Raw genomic sequence first — 20167 nt, 5'->3', positions numbered from 1 at the left:
CTCAGCATGGCAGGGAGCTGCCCTGAGCCCTGACAATCAGCTTCCCTCCGCCTCCTGCTGCACAGCGAGGGTCCCACGCGAGAGGCTTCGTGCCCCACGTGTCCAGCCAGGTCCCTCCCAGCTCCAGCTTTCAACTGTGCTTGTGAGCTCCCATCTCCGGCCACACGGGGGCAGCACTAACGGCCTCATCTAAATTTGACCCTTCAGACCGCAGATTATAACCCAGCGGGCAGATTATAGCCCAGGAAGCCAAATCCTTCCCCAAACTGACAGCTGAAGCAGAAGATCCCCTTGGAAAGATCAGGAATTTTGCCTTTAAAAACAAGGAAAATGTGCATTGGTCTCTTCTGTCTACAGCGAGAGATTGAAGAAACTCAATTGATTTCATTGACTGGAGGTTAAGAGGGGATTTAGTCACTGATTTTAAATACACAGTTTTAAAAATTCCCAGAGGGGGGAATATCTGATTTGAAAGGGTTCTTTAATTCACCAGACAAAGGTTGAACATGACCCCCTTGGTTTGCAGTCAATGTCACAAAACGCCAACTGGAAATTACCATTTTTTAACCGTGAGGCTAATTATCTAGTGGAACAAGTTCTGCGCAGGAATTGGTTAAATCCCCATCACTGCCCTGTGTAAATCAAGACTGCAGCTCTTGCTGCAAGACACCTGGTGTGTGAGTGTCCCTGTTCCCCCTTCAGAACCTCTGGTACATGGTGCTTCCCTCCTCCCAGTTCAAGATCCCCATCATGTGAGTGCTCCCATCCAGGATCTCTGGTGGGTGTCTCTGTCCCCCACCCCATGAACTAGCTCCCATGTCTGGTTTCCCCTGCCTGCCCCCATCCAGGATCTGTGGGTGTCTCTGTTCCCCTTTTCAAGATCCGTGTTGCTTGGGTGCGTCCCTCACCCCAAGTCAGAATCCCCAGCGTGTGGGTGCTCCCGTCCCCCCCTCCAGGCTCTGCGGGGGGTGTCTGTATAAAAAGAGACCGTGTCTCACTGTCTTGCCCAGGCTATGCTACGGGGGCTATTCACAGGTGTGATCCCACTACTGATCAGCACAGGAGTTTTGACCTGCTCTGTTTCCGATCTGGGCCGGTTCACCCTTTCTTAGGCAACCCGGGGACCCCAAGCTTCCCCGGGATCACCATATTGATGCTGAACTTAGTGTGGACACCCGATCGGCACAGCCCCCTGCAGCCCAGAACTCCTGAGCTCAAGCGATCCACCAGCCTCAGCCTCCCCAGGCGCTGGGATCACAGGCACCAGCCACAGGGTCCGGCTTGTGTTAGAGCCTGGCAGCTCGAGCTTTAAACTCTGCTTGTGAGCTCTGTGCCTTGGCCAGACGGGGACAGCCTGGAACTGGGAAATGCTCCTGCTTCCCCCGCCCCCCGTCTCATATCGAGCTGCTGGCGCCGCTGTCGTCCCAGGAAAGATCCCGGATGTTTCGGTGCCCCCATCCCCCGTCCAGGTGTCCGGGTACCTCTGCCCCCCATACAGAATCCTGGGTGTGGGGGTGTCCGTCCCTCTGCAGAGGATCCCGGAGTGTGGATGCCCTTGTCCCCCGCTACAAGATCCTCAGTGTGTGGGTGCCACTCTCCCCCCCTAGAAGATCTCGGGTGCGTGGGTGGGTGCCCCTGTTCGCCCTTACAGCATCCCTGGTGCACGGTGGCCTCCCTCCGTCCCAACTCAGGGGCCCCAGGGTGTGAGCGCTCCCATCCCCCGATACAGGCTGGGGCGGGGGAGGGGTATAACTGGCTCTCCCTGTCCTGCCCAGGCGGTGCTACAGCAGCTGTTCACAGGGGCAGCAACCCCACTGTCACCCTGCAGCTTTAACCTGCTCCTGGGGTGACCCATGCGGGTCGGGAGTGAGGGGCACCAGCAGAGCTGAGAGTCTGGAGGTCAGGACTGGGATAGCAGGGGCTGCGGGTCGGGAGTGAGGGGCACCGTCAGAGCTGGTTGACGCCTAAGGGGCTGCGGGTCGGGAGTGAGGGGCACCAGCAGCACAGTAACTGGGGAGCTCAGCGAGGAATCGAGGGGGCTGCGGGTCGGGAGTGAGGGGCACCGTCAGAGCTGGAGGGAGCGCAGGGGGCTGCGGGTCAGGAGTGAGGGGCACCAGCAGAGCTGAGAGTCTGGAGGTCAGGACTGGGATAGCAGGGGCTGCGGGTCGGGAGTGAGGGGCACCGTCAGAGCTGGTTGACGCCTAAGGGGCTGCGGGTCGGGAGTGAGGGGCACCAGCAGCGCAGTAACTGGGGAGCTCAGCGGGGAATCGAGGGGGCTGCGGGTCGGGAGTGAGGGGCACCAGCAGAGCTGTGAGGCTGGAGGTCAGGACTGGGATAGTAGGGGCTGCGGGTCGGGAGTGAGGGGCACTGGCAGCGCAGTAACTGGGGAGCTCAGCGGGAAATCCAGGGGGCTGCGGGTCGGGAGTGAGGGGCACCAGCAGAGCTCTTGGTGTGGAGATCAGGATTGGGATAGGAGGGCTGCGGGTCGGGAGTGAGGGGCAGCAGCAGAACTGTGAGTCTGGAGGTCAGGACTGGGATAGCAGGGGCTGCGGGTCAGGAGTGAGGGGCACCACTAGAGCTGAAGGAAGCCCAGGGGTCTGTGGGTCAGGAGTGAGGGGCACCGGCAGCACAGTGACTGGGGAGCTCTGCGGGAAGCCCAGTCGCTGCAAGTCGGGAGTGAGGGGCACCAGCAGAGCTGTGGATCTGGAGATCAGGATTGGGATAGGAGGGGCTGCAGGTCGGGAGTGAGGGGCAGCAGCAGAGCAGGAGGGAGACCAGGGGGCTGCGGGTCGGGAGTGAGGGGCACCGTCAGAGCTGGTGGACGCCTAAGGCTCCGGGTCGGGAGTAGGGGCAGCAGCAGAACTGTGAGTCTGGAGTCAGGACTGGGATAGCAGGGGCTGCGGGTCGGGAATGAGGGGCACCGGCAGAGCTGGAGGGAGACTAGGGGGCTGCGGGTCGGGAGTGAGGGGCACCAGCAGAGCTGTGAGGGTGGAGGTCAGGTCTGGGATAGTAGGGGCTGCGGGTCGGGAGTGAGGGGCACCGGCAAAGCTGTGGGTCTGGAGGTCAGGACTAGGATAGCAGGGGCTGCGGGTCGGGAGTGAGGGGCACCGTCAGTGCTGGGGGGAACCAAGGGGCTGCGGGTCAGGAGTGAGGGGCACCAGCAGAGCTGTGGGGCTGGAGGTCAGCACTGGGATACCATCCAGCCTGATGGTAAGTGATGCCCAGCTGAGCCCATGGCCAGTACGTCCTGCTCCACCCACAGCCAGGCTGGGAGTCAGGACTCCTGGTTCTTCTCCCCAGCTGTGGGAGGGCAGTGCAGGCTAGTGGTTAGAGTGGGGGTTGGGAGCCAGGGTATCCGGGTCCCACCGCTGGCTCTGGGAAGGGAGTGGGGGCCAGTCTTGTGCACCCCCTGGCTTGAAGTGGTTTCCATCCTGTGCAGGGTTTACAGGTTTGTTCACTGGCTCTCAGCACCTCCCACTATACAAATTGTCCCAGTGCCGCTGGGTCTAGTGGTTAGAGCCGGGGAGGCCGGGAGCCAGGCAGGGGCGGTGGGTATAAGGGGCCCGGGGAGGCACCTGGCCCGTGCTCCACCCAGAGGCCCTGCTCCCACTCGTCCTCTCCCCCGCAAGGCCCCATCCTCACTTCGCCCTTTCCCAAGCTCCATCCGGCCACATGGGGCCGTGGGGGGAGAGGCCGGGGGTGCAAACGGCAGAGAGGCAGGCGGGGGGGGGCGGGGGGGGGGGGCGAAGCGGCACAGGGGGCTGGGCCGCCGGGGAAGTGCCGTGTGTGGGGGGCTGGGGGGGTCAGGGGCGTGGAACAAAGGGGTCCTGAGGGGGGCGTGTGGGCGGGGCTGAAGGGGCGTGTGGGCGGGGCTGAAGGGGGAGTGTGGGCGGGGCTTTGGCAGGAGGAGGCTGAGTGGCAGCAGGCCTTGGGGCAGGGCCACAGTCCGGGCCCGCCCAGCCTCCCCAAGTGGAGGAGTCCCAAGCTGCCCATGGAGCCAGGACTCCTGGGTTCTATTCCTGGCTCTCCCACAGACTCCCAATCTGAGCTGGTGCAGCCCATCTCGCCCTCCCTGGTGCCTCAGTTTCCCCCGTGTGAGACGGGTCCCAGTGTGAACGGCTGCAGCGCCGTGGAGAATCTCGTCCCTTCTCCTGGCGGCTCCTTGGTAGCCCTGGGGAAGCAGCCAACTGCTGCAGCCCCTGGCTCCCGTCTGGGGAGCCCGGGGTGGGGGTGGGATCTGGGCAATGGGAAGAAGGAATCCCCCCTTCCCCCACCCCACCCCGGGGACATGGGGAGGCTGGTGCTGGGGGCAGGAGTCTTGCAGCCCTCGCAGGAGGAGAAGGGCAGGTTCCGGGTTGGGGTGCTTTTGGGGGGGGGGTGGGGGGCACTGCTGGACTGGGGGCTCCCCCCTGCGGGGTGGAGATGGAGCACGGCCTGCTGGGAGCGGACGTCTCCTCTGGATGGGGGAGGGTGACACTGGCCAAATTGTGGGAGCCCCTGTCCCCCCCCCCCGACAAGGGAGGGGCCTCTCAGCCTTGCCGGCTCGTCTCTCTTTCACCAGGATCGGCCCAGCACCTGGCCTGGCCCAGACCCCCCTTCCTCAGCGCCAGCAGCTGCCCATTGTGGGGAGTGGAGCGGCCGGGGGGTGGGGGCCTCTCAAGCCCCCCGGGGAGCAGGGCCGGGGCACTGGGGGGCAGGGGCTGCGATGGGGAGGTGGGTTGGAGAGAGGTCCGGGGGGGACGCGGGGCCTCAGGGGGGGAATGGGGCAGGCTGCAGGGAGGAAGTGTGGGGGGGCCACCGGAGGGGAGCTGGGGGGCTGGGAAGCTGAGGGGGGGACACAGCCGGGGGGGGTAGTGGTGACACCGCAGGGGGGGCTGCTCAAGAGGCAGTGGGCTGGGGGCAGGGCGGGAGCTCGGACAGGGGTGGGGGTCAGGCTGTGCGGGTCTCCTGTGAATGGCACCAGACTGCAGGGAACCCCACGGCCGGCAGCGCCCTGCTGGGGTCTGGTCAGTGCAGACCCCCGATGCACCCTGCTGGGGTCTAGTCACTGCAGCCCCCGATGCACCCTGCTAGGGGTCTGGTCAGTGCAGACCCCTGCTGCACCCTGCTGGGGGCTCTGGTCACTGCAGCCCCGATGCACCCTGCTGGGGGTCTCGTCAGTGCAGACCCCCGCTGCACCCTGCTGGGGGTCTGGTCACTGCAGACCCCGCTGCACCCTGCTGGGGCTCTGGTCACTGCAGGCCCCCGATGCACACTGCTGGGGACTCTGGTCACTGCAGCCCCGATGCACCTTGCTGGGGGCTCTGGTCACTGCAGTCCCCCGATGCACCCTGCTGGGGCTCTGGTCACTGCAGCCCCGATGCACCCTGCTGGGGCTGTGGTCACTGCAGCCCCGATGCACACTGCTGGGGCTCTGGTCACTGCAGCCCCGATGCACACTGCTGGGGCTCTGGTAGCTGCAGCCCCCGATGGACCCTGCTGGGGCTGTGGTCGCTGCAGCCCCGATGCACCCTACTGAGGCTCTGGTCACTGCAGCCCCGCTGTACACTGCTGGGGCTCTGGTCACTGCAGCCCCCGATGCACCCTGCTGGGGCTCTGGTCACTGCAGCTCCCCGATGCTCCCTGCTGGGGCTCTGGTCACTGCAGCCCCTGATGCACACTGTTGGGGGCTCTGGTCACTGCAGCTCCCCCCCCCCCGATGCACACTGCTGGGGGCTCTGGTCACTGCAGCCCCCCCCGATGCACACTGCTGGGGGCTCTGGTCACTGCAGCCCCCCCCCCGATGCACACTGCTGGGGGCTCTGGTCACTGCAGCCCCCCCCCATGCACCCTGCTGGGGGCTCTGGTCACTGCAGCCCCGATGCACACTGCTGGGGGCTCTGGTCACTGCAGCCCCACCCGATGCACCCTGCTGGGGCTCTGGTCACTGCAGCCCCACCCCGATGCACCCTGCTGGGGTCTGGTCAGTGCAGACCCCCCCCCGCTGCACCCTGCTGGGGGCTCTGGTCACTGCAGCCCCCCCGATGCACCCTGCTGGGGACTCTGGTCACTGCAGCCCCCCCGATGCACCCTGCTGGGGGCTCTGGTCACTGCAGCCCCCAACCTCACACTGGAACTGGGCGGGGGGGGGAAGGTTTCTTCTCGCGCTCCCATTGGTCAGGGCTCTGCCTCCTCTTCCTATTGGCTGTCTCGGGAGAGGCGGAGTTTCCGAGAGGGCGTCACGTGGCCTTGAAGCGTTCGCGAGGCGGCTCCTGAGCAGCCCAACCCCCCCCCGAGCTCCCCCTCCCCCAGTGCCGCCCATCCCCCTCTTCTGCCCCCGCCCCCAACATCCCCCGAGCTCCCCCTCCCCCACTGCCGCCCATCCCCTCTCTGCCCCGCCCCCAACCCCGCCTGAGCTCCCCTCCCCACTGCCGCCCATCTCCTCTCTGCCCCGCCCCCAAACACCCCCTGAGCTCCTCCCCAGTGCCGCCCATCCCCTCTCTGCCCCGCCCCCAACACCCCTGAGCTCCCCTCCCCAGTGCCACCCATCCCCTCTCTGCCCCGCCCCAACACCCCCTGAGCTCCCCTCCCCAGTGCCGCCCCTCCCCTCTCTGACCCCGCCCAAACACCCCTGAGCTCCCCACAGCCACTGCCACCCCTCCCCTCCTCCCCACCCCAACACCCCTGAGCTCCCCTCCCCACTGCCGCCCATCCCCTCTCTGCCCCGCCCCCAAACCCCCTGAGCTCCCCTCCCCAGTGCCGCCCATCCCCTCTCTGACCCCGCCCCCAACCCCTGAGCTCCCCTTCCCAGTGCCGCCCATCCCCTCTCTGCCCCTGCCCCCAACACCCCCGGGCTCCCTCCCAATGCCGCCCATCCCCTCTCTGCTCCGCCGCAAATACACCCTGAGCTCCCCCTCCCCATTTCCGCCCATCCCCTCTGCCCCGCCCCCAACACCCCTGAGCTCCCCTCCCCAATGCCGCCCATTCCCCTCTCTGCCCCCGCCCCAACCACCTCCCTGAGCTCCCCCTCCCCAATGCCGCCCATCCCCACTCTGCCCCGCCCCCAACCCCGAACTCCCCTCCCCAATGCCACCCATCCCCTCTCTTCCCCGCCCCCAAACACCCCCTGAGCTCCTCCCCAGCGCCGCCCATCCCCTCTGCCCCTGTCCCAAACACCCCCTGAGCTCCCCTCCTGCTGCCGCCCATCCCCTCTCTGCCCCTGTCCCAAACACCCCTGAGCTCCTCCCCAGTGCCGCCCATCCCCTCTTCTGCCCCGCCCCAACAACCCCTGAGCTCCTCCCCAGTGCCGCCCATCCCCTCTTCTGCCCCCACCCCAAACACCCCTGAGCTCCTCCCCAATGCCGCCCATCCCCTCTCTGCCCCCGCCCCAACCCCTGAGCTCCTCCCCACTGCGGCCCATCCCCTCTCTGCCCCGCCCCCAAACACCCCTGAGCTCCCCTCCCCAATGCCGCCCATACCCTCTCTGCCCTGCCCCACACACCCCCCGCGAGCTCCCCTCCCCAATGCCGCCCATCCCCTCTCTGCCCCGCCCCCAATCCCCCTGAGCTCCTCCCCACTGCCGCCCATCCCCTCTCTGCCCCCGCCCCAAACACCCCCTGAGGCCCCCGCCCCAGTGCCGCCCATCCCCTCTGCCCCGCCCCAACCACCCACCGAGCTCCCCTCCCCCACTGCCGCCCATCCCCTCTTCTGCCCCTGCCCCAACACCCCTGAGCTCCCCTCCCCAGTGCCGCCCATCCCCTCTCTACCCCGCCCCCCAAACACAGCCCTGAGCTCCCCTCCCCAGTGCCACCCATCCACCTCTTCTGCCCCAGCCCCAAACACCCCTGAGCTCCCTCCCCAGTGCCGCCCATCCCCGAGCTCCCCTCCCCAGTGCCGCCTCCCCTCTCTGACCCCGCCCCAACCCCCTGAGCTCCCCTCCCCGCTGCCGCCCATCCCCTCTCTACCCCCGCCCCAAACACCCCCGAGCTCCCCCTCCCCCACTGCCGCCCATCTCCCTCTCTGCCCCCGTGCCCATACCGCACCCGAGCTCCTCCCCAATGCCACCCATCCCCTCTTCTGCCCCTGACCCCAACACCCCCAAGCTCCCCCTCCCCAGTGCCGCCCATCCCCTCTGCCCTGCCCCCAACCACCCCGAGCTCCCCTCCCCAGTGCCGCCCATCCCCTCTCTACCCCGCCCCCAAACACCCTCGAGCTCCCCCTCCCCAGTGCCGCCCATCCCTCTCTGCCCCGTGCCCAAACCCCACCCGAGCACCCCTCCCCGATGCCACCCATCCCCTCTTCTGCCCCGCCCCAACACCCCCCAAGCTCCCCCTCCCCCAGTGCTGCCCATCCCCCTCTTTGCCCCTGCCCCAAACACACCCCGACACCATGGGTGGCCAGTTTGTAAAAATTTTGGTGGGGCCCAGAACCCGCCCCCAACTCCGCCCCCCCCAACTCTGCCCCCACCTGCCTAAGGCTCTGGGAGGGGGCTCAGCGGGGGAGGTCTGGGGTGCAGATCCTGGGCCGGGGATTAGGGTGCAGGATGGGTGCTGGGTGCAGGCTCTGGGCTGGGGCTGGGGGTGGGTGTGCAGGAGGAGGTGAAGGGTGCAGGCTTTGGGATGGAGTTTGGGGTTGGGAAGGGGTGTGTGGGAAGGGGGAGGGAGTTTGGGGATAGGAGGGAGTGCAGGGTGAGGACTGTGGGGCTGAGGATGAGGGGTACATGATGCAGGAGGGGGCTCAGGGCTAGGGAAGAGGGTTGGGCTGGGGGTGCGGGCTGTGGATGCGGGGTTCATGCGGTGGGGGCGCTCAGGGCTGGGGCAGAGGATTAGGGTGCAGGGGGATGAGGGCTCTGGCTGGGGCAGAGGATTAGGGTGCAGGGGGATGAGGGGTTCATGCTGCGCGGGGGCGCTCAGGGCTGGGGCAGAGGATTAGGTGTGGGGATGAGGGCTCTGGCTGGGGCAGAGGATTAGGTGCGGGGATGAGGGGTTCATGATGTGGGGCGCTCAGGCTGGGGCAGAGAATTAGGGTGTGGGGGGATGAGGGCTCTGGCTGGGGCTGAGGATTAGGGTGCAGGGGGATGAGGGCTCTGGCTGGGGCTGAGGATTAGGGTGCAGGGGGATGAGGGGTTCATGCTGCGGGGGCGCTCAGGGCTGGGGCTGAGGATTAGGGTGCGGGGGGAATGAGGGCTCTGGCTGGGGCTGAGGGTTTGGGGTTGGAGAGGCTCAGGGTAAGGGCAGCCTGCCTTGCCAGTAATGGCGGAGGGCAGGCACTAGGACCCTGCGGCAGCAGACAGCAAATCTGCTGGGAGCCCTCCGGGCAGCAGGCAGGGGAGAGGCGCGCTGCGTTCTGTCAGGCAGGGACGCAACACAACGCGGCGGAGGGGGGGGAACACGCGGAGGGGGGGTGGCAGGCGGGGGCTGGGACCTGCTCCAGGCAGGGTCGCGGCGGCGGGGGGAGACCTGCGGTGGCCGGGGCCGATCCAGGCAGGACCGGGGGGCGGGAAGAGACCCAGCTCCAACTATTGCTGGAGCAGGGCGCCCAGCCCTGAATATTGCTGGGGCCCGGGCCCCACACAAATATATAACCTGCCGCCCATGCCTGACACTGCTCCTGGTTTTGGGAGAGGAACAGGTGAAAGGACAAAAGAAGCAAGAGACGAAGAGAAAGGAGGGAGGGATGGATGGAGGAAAAGGTGAAACAAAAAGAACAAACCCTAATGTCCCCAGTGATTTTAAGGGACAAAATCCCAGGTACGGAATAAAATTCTGCCTCCTTAAGGTCGTGTTTTCCATGCCTAGAATTCAACTGTCACCAGATGGATGAGACTGAACAGGATTCAAACCTCGAGGAGGCTCTTACCTTCTAAACAGGGACGTCTGTTTTCTAGTAAAATCACTAAAAGGGAAGGAGAAAACTCGAAAGAGGTTCCTCCTGGTGCTCACGTCCGTGAACCCAAATACTCCCTCAGTCCTCAGAGAGAGACCTGGAGAAGGAGACTTGCTGAAGCAAAGCCACAGGGGTCTCTGAGGTTTCCCTGGCCCCTCGCCCCTGTCCTGCCTGGCTGATGTCAGCATCTCTCTGTGAGGTCACCACCTCCCCACCACCTTTGACCAATAGTCTGAGGTCCTGCAAAAGGCCTTTGTGATGTCACTGCCACACCCCTCCCTTCCTGTGCTAACGTCCTGCCCCTGGCCAGGCACTTTGGAGGTTTGAGCTACTCCCTGTGGATCACCCCACTCAAGGAGCGTTCGTTCTAGGAAGCAAGCCGGCTAGACAGAAAAACATCAGATGCTGCTCCCAATGCTACACTCAGTTTTTCAGAAATTAGTCAACTTTATGGCCAGAAGAGACCACTAGAGCATCTTATTTGACCCCCTGCATATTACAGGCCTCCTGTAAGACACAATAGCTACTTTTGGGCAAACACATTCCAGAAAGGCATCTAGTCTTCATTAAATGACATCAAGAGATGGAGAATCCACCACTTTCCCTAGAAGACATTTTTCTCCAGCCCTCAGAACATTTGGTGGCTCTTTGCTATTGAACGAGCTCAACCTGTTTAGCTTATCAAAAGAAGATTGAAAGGTGATTTCACTGAAGTGTTGAAGGGCCTTAATGGAGAGAAAAGATTGGGTATTAAAGGGCTCTTTAATCAAGCAGAGAAAGGCATAACAAGACCCAATGGCTGGAAGGTGAAAAGAGACAAATTCATATTACAACTAAGGCACAAATATTCAACAGCGAGGATGATTCACGACAGGAACAAGCTCCCAAGGAAAGTGGTGGATTCTAATTCTAATTCCTTATGAATATTCTGTGTGTTTGTGTCTGCAGGGGAGGAACATGCTCTATTCCCAGAGGACTTTATTCCTCCAGCCTGCAAGGACAGAGGGGATGAAAACGAGTTGCTCCTTCAATCCTCCCCACAGAAAGGCCCTTCTTAGGAAAGGCAAAATCCTAGAAAGAAAGAGTAACACTGAACAAGACTCCAGAAAGACAGATTTTTATAATCACAGCGAGAAGTTTTTCACCTGGCCAGGGACTTGAACCCTGGACCCTCAGATTAAAAGTCTGATGCTCTACCAACTGAGCTAGCCAGGCTCACATGTGAAAAGTGCAAGTTGGTGCAGAGGTGAAGCTAGTCAAGAAAAAGCGAGATGGCCACAATAGGGGAAACCTGCTGCTCTCTCTCTCTTCCCAGCCCTGGCCTGGCTGGGTATTAGTTCTGGTTAAAAAGACGGGAAAATATCGGCATCTTCCAGCCATTCATAGCTGTACAAGACTCAGGCACAATACAGAGGTGCCCATCTGTAAGTGCCAAATGGTTGGATTGGCTAATGCAGCCTGTAGATGTCCAGGGCACTCTGGGATATAGAGCCAAGTGTCCATCACCATCATCATTTCAAAGGGATAATGATAATGGTAGCAAGGTTCACAACTGACTCAGCAGTTGCATACAAAGGTGCACGTTTGGCAGTTACGTTGGCTCAGGTTGGCCACCCCAGTCTAGATGTAGAAGTTACAACATTTAAACTTGAAAGAGGGGCCAATTTCCCCATCATTTCTCACCTTTACAGCCAAACACGATGAAGGTAGCAGATAGAGCCAGAGCAGGTTGTCTATGGGACCAAGTATATGCAGACTATCCTCGACAGAGGTTTGTTCAACCTGTTCTTAAAAACCTCTGAGGACAGAGACACCACAGATGCCTTTGGGAGCCTATTCGAGACCTTGACTACACTCAGAGTCTGACATTGGTGAAGTAGGAGGCTGAGAAAAACAACACTGGCTGTCAGAAAAAAACAGCCCTCCCTGGTGCTTTAAGCAATAAGTTCTGGTGTTTTAGCAGCCATGGCCTGGGTTCAATTCCCCCTAAAAACCAGAAGTTTTTCAATGAAAATCTCCATTCATTTTGCATTTGAAATAGAAAGGAAAAGAGGGCTTCTTGTCCTTATCAACAAGGCAAAGAATGGCTTTTTTCTCAGTAAATATTTTTAAAAGGCGCTGACTCGACCTGAAGATCGCATTTCATTTGTATTTACAATGGAATGATTCTCTCTAGGATAGACAGAAATTCTTCAGCTAGACTCGGATTCCACGGGAATACGAGAAGCGATTGTGTCTAACACCTGCTTTTTTTTGGACAACAGTGATGTCCAAGTTTTCCATGGACATTTCCCTTCCAGCACTTCAGGCCCCATCCAACAATACAAGAAACTGAAATGCACAGAAAGTTTCTCACCATAGGATTCAGTGACCAGGCCGGGGGGAAAGTTTTGCCATTTGAAGATGTTTGAATTCCCTCCAACTTCTCTCATACAAATGCTAAATAGTTGGTGGTGTAATGTTACAGGAGAGGTTGAAATTAGGCTATGTCATCAGATAGAAGACAGTGATGGTGTCAGACGTGGGATGTGAATGGAGCCTAGAGCAACAAATGACAGTATTAGAGGGCTTATTCCTTCACCCTCTCACTTCCCTGGTCCTTCTCGCGTGAACAGAGAGCAACAATACCCAAAGTCCAAAGGCGCAAACAATTCAATGTTTATTGGGGTGAATGTCCAGCAAGCATGATTCCAGTTTCCTTCCTCAGTGTCCCCCTTCCCAGCTCTGACACCACAGAACCTTGCCTGTATCCCTGTTTCTGTTCCCATCCCTGTTCCCATTTTCCCCTTTAGAAAAACATGATCCCAATTCCCCCATCCCCAGTCCCTGGTCCCATTTCCCCACTCCCCCCAACCGTCCTGATTGACTGCAGACTATATAGTAAAACCTGAGTTTTGCTTAGCTATTCCTTAACCAATCATTTTACTGAAATGTAACTAACCAATCCTAACATACTGTAACATGATTATCTAACCAATTATATTCCACCACCTTCATTGGTTTACACCCAACAAAATCAACTATAACAGCAGACAGAAACAATCACAGAACCAGACAGAGACCATGCAAATAAACATACAAAACAATACAGAAGGGAGGATTTCACAACTACATCTATACAGACATAAGGGTTTTCCAGCTGTGTCTATTGATAAGTGAGTTCTTGCCAGACAGGATGATGCTACCAAACTAAGTTTCCCTTTCTCTGGAGGTGATGGAATATCAGGGCAGGATTGTATTCCTAACAGCCCAATAGCACCTTATTTCAGTGTGACTAGTTGGGAATGTGAGGATGTGACCATACACTTCCCAGCTTATGGCTGCCTTTGCTGCTTAGCCGAAGAACCAGGCCTCAGACTGTCACAGTAAGAGAAGGCCATTACACAAACAGACAGTGATTTTCTATTCTTTCTTTTATACCTGTATAACTAGCTAAGTGATAAAAATACACCTAAATTCTTAAAGTACAGGCCTTTGCAGACTGGCCTGAATCTCTGTATCCTAACAGTCCTCAAGGTCAGGCAGCCTCTGGGTAAGGGGGTGGGGACTCAGATCTTTCCACTGGCCAATTCCACCAGGGTTGTATATAAAGCAGGGAAGTTCCCCACAATATCCAGACCAGATGCCCCCTGTACACACTTGTGCTCTGTCCTCATTGCTTCTCTGTCTCTCTTCCCCTCATCTCTGCTGCTCCCCCTCTGAGCTTTCTCAGCACCTGGCCCCACAGCGCTTCCTGCCAGCCAGAGACTGCGCTATCTGCACCTGCGGCCTCTCTCCTGCTTGCTAAGGAAAGGAACCTTCCCAGGAAATGGCCACAGCTTCTGGGAATCTGCACATGGCTGTGAACAGAGTTTGGCTCCTGGCACACAGGGCAACTTAAAAGCTGAGCACCCAGACAGGGGCTTGAACCCTGGACCCTCAGATTAAGAGCCTGATGCTCTACCAACTGAGCTACCTGGGCTTGTTGTTGTTGAAGAGAATTACTGGCACAGTTTAGCCTCCAAATCCGTACAGAGTCCGACCCTGGCGCTTCAATGCATAAACAACGTCCATAGCAGTCACAGTCTTCCGCTTCGCATGCTCGGTGTAAGTAACAGCATCTCGGATCACGTTCTCCAGAAACACTTTCAGCACCCCGCGAGTCTCCTCGTAAATGAGGCCTGAAATACGCTTCACTCCCCCACGACGAGCCAAACGGCGAATAGCGGGTTTCGTAATACCCTGGATGTTATCCCTCAACACCTTCCTATGGCGCTTAGCGCCTCCTTTCCCAAGACCCTTGCCTCCCTTACCATGCCCAGACATATTCGCTGTTGAAAAGCATCTTCACCGTTCACCTCAAGAGTGAGCAGGCAGGCAAAAGAGAGGCAAAAAAAGTCCCAGCAACCCCTCCTCTTTTTCTGCACAGCCACTGCCTGTCAGCAGGATTCCTCCTCCTCCTCCCTCCTGTGCCTCAGTGCGACTGAATCTCCGCAACTAGACAGCTGGTCCGTCCGCTGCACCCCAATCCCCCATGCCCGAGCCTCCCTGCCAAAGTCCTGCACCTGGCCCCATACAATTAAGTCTCACATCTCGCTGGGAACTCGACTTCTTGTGCCCAGAGCGTCTCGGCCCCCTCAGCAGATGACCTGAGAAACACAGTGTCCAGCTTTTCCAAAGAAGAGCTTAGACCCCTTCATCATGTGGCCTAAAGGATAAGGCATCTCCCTGTGGATCAGATGATTCAGGATTTGAGTCCCCTCATGGTTGTGCTCAATTTGTGCTGCAAGTCCTGCTCCCTTCAGGGCTGGAACCTCTTCTTGGCTGCTCAGGCCAATGCTCTGGCTTCAGCTAGAGCCCTGGGAAGGAGTTGGGGGTTGGGTGTCACAAAGGCTGGGGCATGAGCCCCAGGGGCTTCCAGTCTCGCCTTTGCCCTTCCTGACTTGCCAAAGAAAATGGGCGGCTCCACTGCCAAAGTCAGCACCTGGAGTGGGAACCGTCAGAGGCCCCACCAGGGGGCCTGGTCCTGCTTTCCTACCCTCTTCTGATGTTGGCCACAAAGCATCAGCAGCCACCCTGAGGGTGGCCTTCAGTGGGGGTTCGGCATTGCAGGGAGCAGGGAGCAGCCTGGCTGGGTGTCTCTGTGGCTGTCTGCTGGACAACACATAGGCATGGTTCTCCCCACCTCTTGCCCTGCCCTCTGTTGCCCTGCAGCTTTTAAGCCTTCCCTTGTAGCTGTCAGCACCAGCTGACTCTGCTCTAGGTGCCCAGAGGAGGAGAAGTGGTGGGCTCCTGCCTGCCCAGCCCTCTTCAAGAGCCAGGTAGGCAAGAGGAGAAGCACAGCAGCACCAGACTTGTGGGCACCATGTGAAGCTATTGGAATCCCAACCCTCAGGCACCATTACCCAGCTATAGAGCCCTGACCCCCCACAGCACCTGAATCACCCAGCAGGAGAGGAAAGACTTATTCTTGTCCAACAGGAGACAGGGAAGTGGAGCAGTGTGAGCTCTAGGGCTTCACCACAAACCAAAGGTCCCACTGAGATTTGAACTCAGATTGCAGGATTCAGAGTCCTGAGTGCTGCCTATTACACCATGGGACCAGCTTGTGCTGCTTTCTCTGCACAATGGTAACCCTCACAGGCCCAGCTTGTGTAAGGGACTGTTGGCCCTTTACTAAAACTGAGTGGGGTTTTTGGTTGGCTCGTTCCCAGTCCCAATAGAAGCGGGAAGGGCCAATGGGAAATCAGGACCCTGAGACTGACAGGCCCCTGGGGCAATGGTCACCAACTGGTAGGGAACAAGTGAGAATTTGTTAATGGAGAAAAATTCCTGGTGAAAATTGGCAAAGCTGTGGAGAGTTTGAAAAGTTCCAGTGAATTTACACATGAAGATACAAACAGAGAGACAAACCCACACAGAGAGAATGAGAAAATCACACACTGCACAGACCCACACAGACATAAACAAAAACCAAACCCGCACAGCACACAGAGCCATATACACAAAAAGGAAAACCACACAAAATATAGAAAGAACAAATCCACACCAAAAAATACAGCAAAAGCCCACAACAGGAAACACAAAACCCACATACCAAAAGAATACTAAGCAAAAAACAATCTGCATGCAAAAATCATACACACACCCACGCACACAAAACTATGCCAGGCATCCACCAAAATCACACAGGACCCACATGCACATCAACACAACAGCTGAAAACCACACCGACATACAGAAAGCCAGGCAGGGTTTGAGTCTCACAGCGAAGAGGGTGAGCACACAGGTGGTTTGGGGAGCAAAGACTGAGGGGGAGTCGGGGGCAGTGCTCTGGGCTCTGCTCGACCCCTCCTGACACAGGCGGCTGGTGGAGAGCAGAGCCTGGTAGATCTGTGGACTCTGCTCTGCCCTGCTCTCTGTAAAGCAAGGGGACCCCGGTGTCTTCTGAGCTGCAATTGTATTTTCTGCAGGGCAAAATGATTGGCAGAAGCCATTTGCTTAAAGAAAACTAGTGCTCCAGGTGAGCTCACAACTTCAACATCACTCCACTCAGCACTACTATTATGAGTTCTGTGTACTAACCCACTGCACCTCTGGTGCCTGATTAAGAGTTTTTTCTCCTTGATTCATGGATGAATTAGGGGTTGAGGGGGTTGCATTAGCTAAAACAAATCCATATTAAAGGCTGCAGGATGGCAGCAGCAGAGGTGGGGAGCCTCCTTCCATGTGATAGATCTGGTTCCCCCTTCTGTTGCTGAGGGGAAGGTTGGTGCTTTGAGCCCACCCGGTGCTGGAACGTCCCATGGGTGAGATTAACAAGACTCTTGAGAAGAGAAGGGAGGGGAAGAGAAGGGAGGGGAAGTCTTTTCTATCCCTGCCTAGCTCCATTGGTCTCCTGTGGCCCTTTCGGCTCTCTGCCCCTCCGTTGGGGAGATGCAGAGACAAGCCCCCATCTGGGTGAGTCACCAAGAGGCTGTGTCCCATGGCGTGTGTGGGGGAGAGGGGTAGGGGTGGGATGGGGCTCAAGGGGAGAAGGTTGTGTGTGACAGTGCGTGGGGGGGGGGTCTGTTCCTTAGGATAGAAATGATGGAAAACACAGGGGCAGTGACAGTGAAGCCCCGTGTCTGAGTGTTATGACCCTGTGTGGTGCTGCCGTTCACCTTCCCCTCCTATGGGCTCAGCTTTCATTGAATCCAGCATTTTTTCACCTGTCCTCACCACAGAGGTGTCCCACATGCCTCAGCTACCGAGTGTCCCTCTTAGAGATGCCGAGGACTGGAACTGATTTCAGCTGCTGGACAGTTCTGCTAGGTCTTTATTCATTTGCACAGGAAAATGCTGAGTGTTTAAATTCATTTCAAGCCCCCTGCCCCCATTCAGCGAACTCCTGAACATACTGGAGATGGGTCTGGAAATTGATTTTCATTCGAAAAAGTTTTTAAAGGGAATTACTTGGATTGGAACTAGGAAGCCATTACCCTGCAGGGAAACATTGAACGACTGATCTATACTCACAGCAAGGAGTGTCCTGTATAGCCCAGAGCATGAACAGTTTTTTAACCTGGGGGTTAGTAAACTTTCTCTCTATACAAACACCACAGCTTACAAACTCCCCACCCCCGCTCTGTGTCACCAGAGCACAACAACAACTCTCCTTGGAGCACACGCAGCTCCCCAGCTCCCTGCCCGTCAGTCTCTCCAGCATTGCTCCAATCCCTTAAAGCAGGGTCTCAACCTCAATTTACCTTAGGGCCAGGGCCAGTCCTCCAGTCCTCCCAGTGGGCCAATAATGTCACTCATACCGCCCAGACCCCGCCCCCCAAAACTCCGCCCCTCACCTGCCTAAGGGTCTGGGAGGGAGTTTGGGTGGGGGGAGGAGGTCTAGGGTGCAGTCCCCGCACAGACCCAGACCCGTTGTTGGGGGAGGTGTCAGGTTGACCCAGGGACCCACCCTTAGCTGGGCTGGAGAGGACGGAGGCGCCCCGGGGCAGGCTGGGAGTTGTAGTTCCTGGCTCCTCTCAGAGCGGAAGTGACGAGCAGGTTGCTCAGACAACGCGCCCCCTCCCGGTGCACACTGGGAAGCGTAGTTCTCCCTCTCTCACACGCGGCCTCTATTGGAGGAGGGGCCATAACTCGTCACTTCGCCGCACCCCTCCCCGCTCCCTGATTGGCGGAGAGAGGGCGGGACAGAGACTCGGCGCGTGGGGGGAGGCCCCGGTTCCCTCGCCCCGAGGCTTCGCTGCCCCCCCCCACCTCCGGGCACGCGCTGCGGCCGTTGGGATTCGAATCCCGCGTGGGATCCGGGCTGGGGGGGGCACAGGGCAGAGGCAGTGCGGAGTGAAAGGGCTTCACCCCCCCCCCCCGCTGGGCCTGGGGGGCAGCAGTGGGGGGGGGCTGAGCTGCCTGGGAGCAGCCCCACAAGCGGCAGCCTGGGGCCGCGGGGCTCCTCAGCCCCCCCCCCAACCTGCCCCCGCAGTGTCTCCCCCCCCGTGACTCTCCCTCCAGCCCTGCCCCCGGCGTCCCCTCCCCACCCTGTCCGCTCCTCCCGGCCTTTCCCTTCGCCCCCGCCCTGCTCGTCCCCCCATCCCTGTCCTCAGCACCCCACCCCCCCTTCCTCCTCCTCCCCCCATCCCTGTCCTCACCACTCCACCCCCCTGCTGGGGATTGGGGTGCAGGCTCTGGGGGGAGTTTGGGTGCAGAAGGGGTGAGAGGCTGGTCTCTGGGAGGGAGTTTGGGTGGGGGAGGGGTTCTGGGGGGCAGGCTCTGGGATGGAGTTTGCAGCGCCGTAACATGGGCGAGGCGAGTGAGGCACTTGCCTCGGGCGCGCAAAGTGGAGGCGCACAAACCTCCCTGTGTCTCTGGTCTGAGCCAGGGCATTCAATGCCAGTGAACCTTTTTCTCCTGCAATGGCAACGGTCAGACAGAGGAGTCATGGCACCTGCATCCCTGCCAGGGAGATATTGGCTCCGCTCTTTCTTTCTGCTGCTGTTGTTAGTCCATGAAACATCAAGGGTGGAATGCAAGGCTGAGTTCACGCACCAGCCCTCTGAAAAATTTCAGTGCGCCAGAGAAATCCTGCCCCCTGCTATTGGAACGATGTGCTGGAGATTTGACTAGGAAAGGGACTGTCTGAATTGTCAGAGTGGGGAATGAACAACAATCTACAGCAATGTCGTTCACACAAACACACTCTCATGCTGCTCCAGCCGGAAGGGAAATGGGCAGGAATTCTCGCTGTTCACCCACGGACACACTTACACTGATGCGCAGCCGTGAGTGTGCTGGGGAAGCTGGTCTGAGCAAACAATTTGAAGTGACAATTCAGTGAGAACAAAATCATCATGCAGTGAAATGGATGTATATCAAGTAGTTGTGGCTGAGTGGTTAAGGCGCTGGACTAGAAATCCATTGGGGTCTCCCTGCGCAGGTTCAAATCCTGCCAACTACGCAAGCACTGTGCTGTTGTTGTTATTATTGTAGTCTTAGTGCCTGAGCATCCATAGTGCAAACTGGAGATAAATCTAGCTTCACTCTGTCTACACTTAAAACGCTGCTGTGGCACTGCTATAGCACTTTGGAGTAGACAGTGACTGGAGGGATTTTCCCATCCCTGTAATAGCTGCATGGACAGAACAATTCTTCCTTTTCTTTAGCACTATCTAACCCGGGCTTAGGTCACCTTAACTATATGGGTTTGTGGGGGGGTCACACCCTGGGAAACATCGCTTTGCCAGTTCAGTACCCAGCGTACACCAGCCCTTAGATCCCTCTTGGTATTTCATAAGAACATAAGAACATAAGAAAGGCCGTACCAGGTCAGACCAAAGGTCCATCTAGCCCAGTATCTGTCTACCGACAGTGGCCAATGCCAGGTGCCCCTGAGGGAGTGAACCTAACAGGCAATGATCAAATGATCTCTCTCCTGCCATCCATCTCCATCCTCTGACGAACAGAGGCTAGGGACACCATTCTTACCCATCCTGGCTAATAGCCATTTATGGACTTAGCCACCATGAATTTATCCAGTCCCCTTTTAAACATTGTTATAGTCCTAGCCTTCACAACCTCCTCAGGTAAGGAGTTCCACAAGTTGACTGTGCGCTGCGTGAAGAAGAACTTCCTTTTATTTGTTTTAAACCTGCTGCCTATTAATTTCATTTGGTGACCCCTAGTTCTTGTATTATGTGAATAAGTAAATAACTTTTCCTTATCCACTTTCTCAACATCACTCATGATTTTATATACCTCTATCATGTCCCCCCTTAGTCTTCTCTTTTCCAAACTGAAGAGTCCTAGCCTCTTTAATCTTTCCTCATATGGG

The 20167-nt window shown here is 58.5% G+C and overlaps 1 protein-coding gene and 4 non-coding genes across 5 annotated transcripts; 1 reads left to right on the top strand and 4 right to left on the bottom strand.

Annotated features, from left to right (window-relative positions):
• Window positions 1-11006: 11006 nt before the first annotated feature.
• Window positions 11007-11079, bottom strand: TRNAK-UUU. Its single transcript has one exon. It is a non-coding gene; the product is annotated as a tRNA-Lys (tRNA).
• Window positions 11080-13752: 2673 nt separating this feature from the next.
• TRNAK-CUU lies at window positions 13753-13825 on the bottom strand. Its single transcript has one exon. It is a non-coding gene; the product is annotated as a tRNA-Lys (tRNA).
• Window positions 13826-13857: 32 nt separating this feature from the next.
• On the bottom strand, window positions 13858-14169 carry LOC120375736 (histone H4-like). The gene has a single exon (XM_039496603.1). It carries the CDS (start codon window positions 14167-14169, stop codon window positions 13858-13860), a length of 312 nt encoding a protein of 103 aa, XP_039352537.1.
• A 1205-nt stretch (window positions 14170-15374) lies between these two features.
• Window positions 15375-15446, bottom strand: TRNAQ-CUG. Its single transcript has one exon. It is a non-coding gene; the product is annotated as a tRNA-Gln (tRNA).
• Window positions 15447-19212: 3766 nt separating this feature from the next.
• On the top strand, window positions 19213-19294 carry TRNAS-AGA. Its single transcript has one exon. It is a non-coding gene; the product is annotated as a tRNA-Ser (tRNA).
• Window positions 19295-20167: the final 873 nt, after the last annotated feature.

Source organism: Mauremys reevesii, linkage group 12, assembly GCF_016161935.1.
Source record: "Mauremys reevesii isolate NIE-2019 linkage group 12, ASM1616193v1, whole genome shotgun sequence".
NCBI classification, from domain to species: Eukaryota; Metazoa; Chordata; order Testudines; family Geoemydidae; genus Mauremys; species Mauremys reevesii.
Note: the sequence above shows the minus strand (reverse complement) of the source record. Positions and strands in the feature narration are given on the sequence as shown.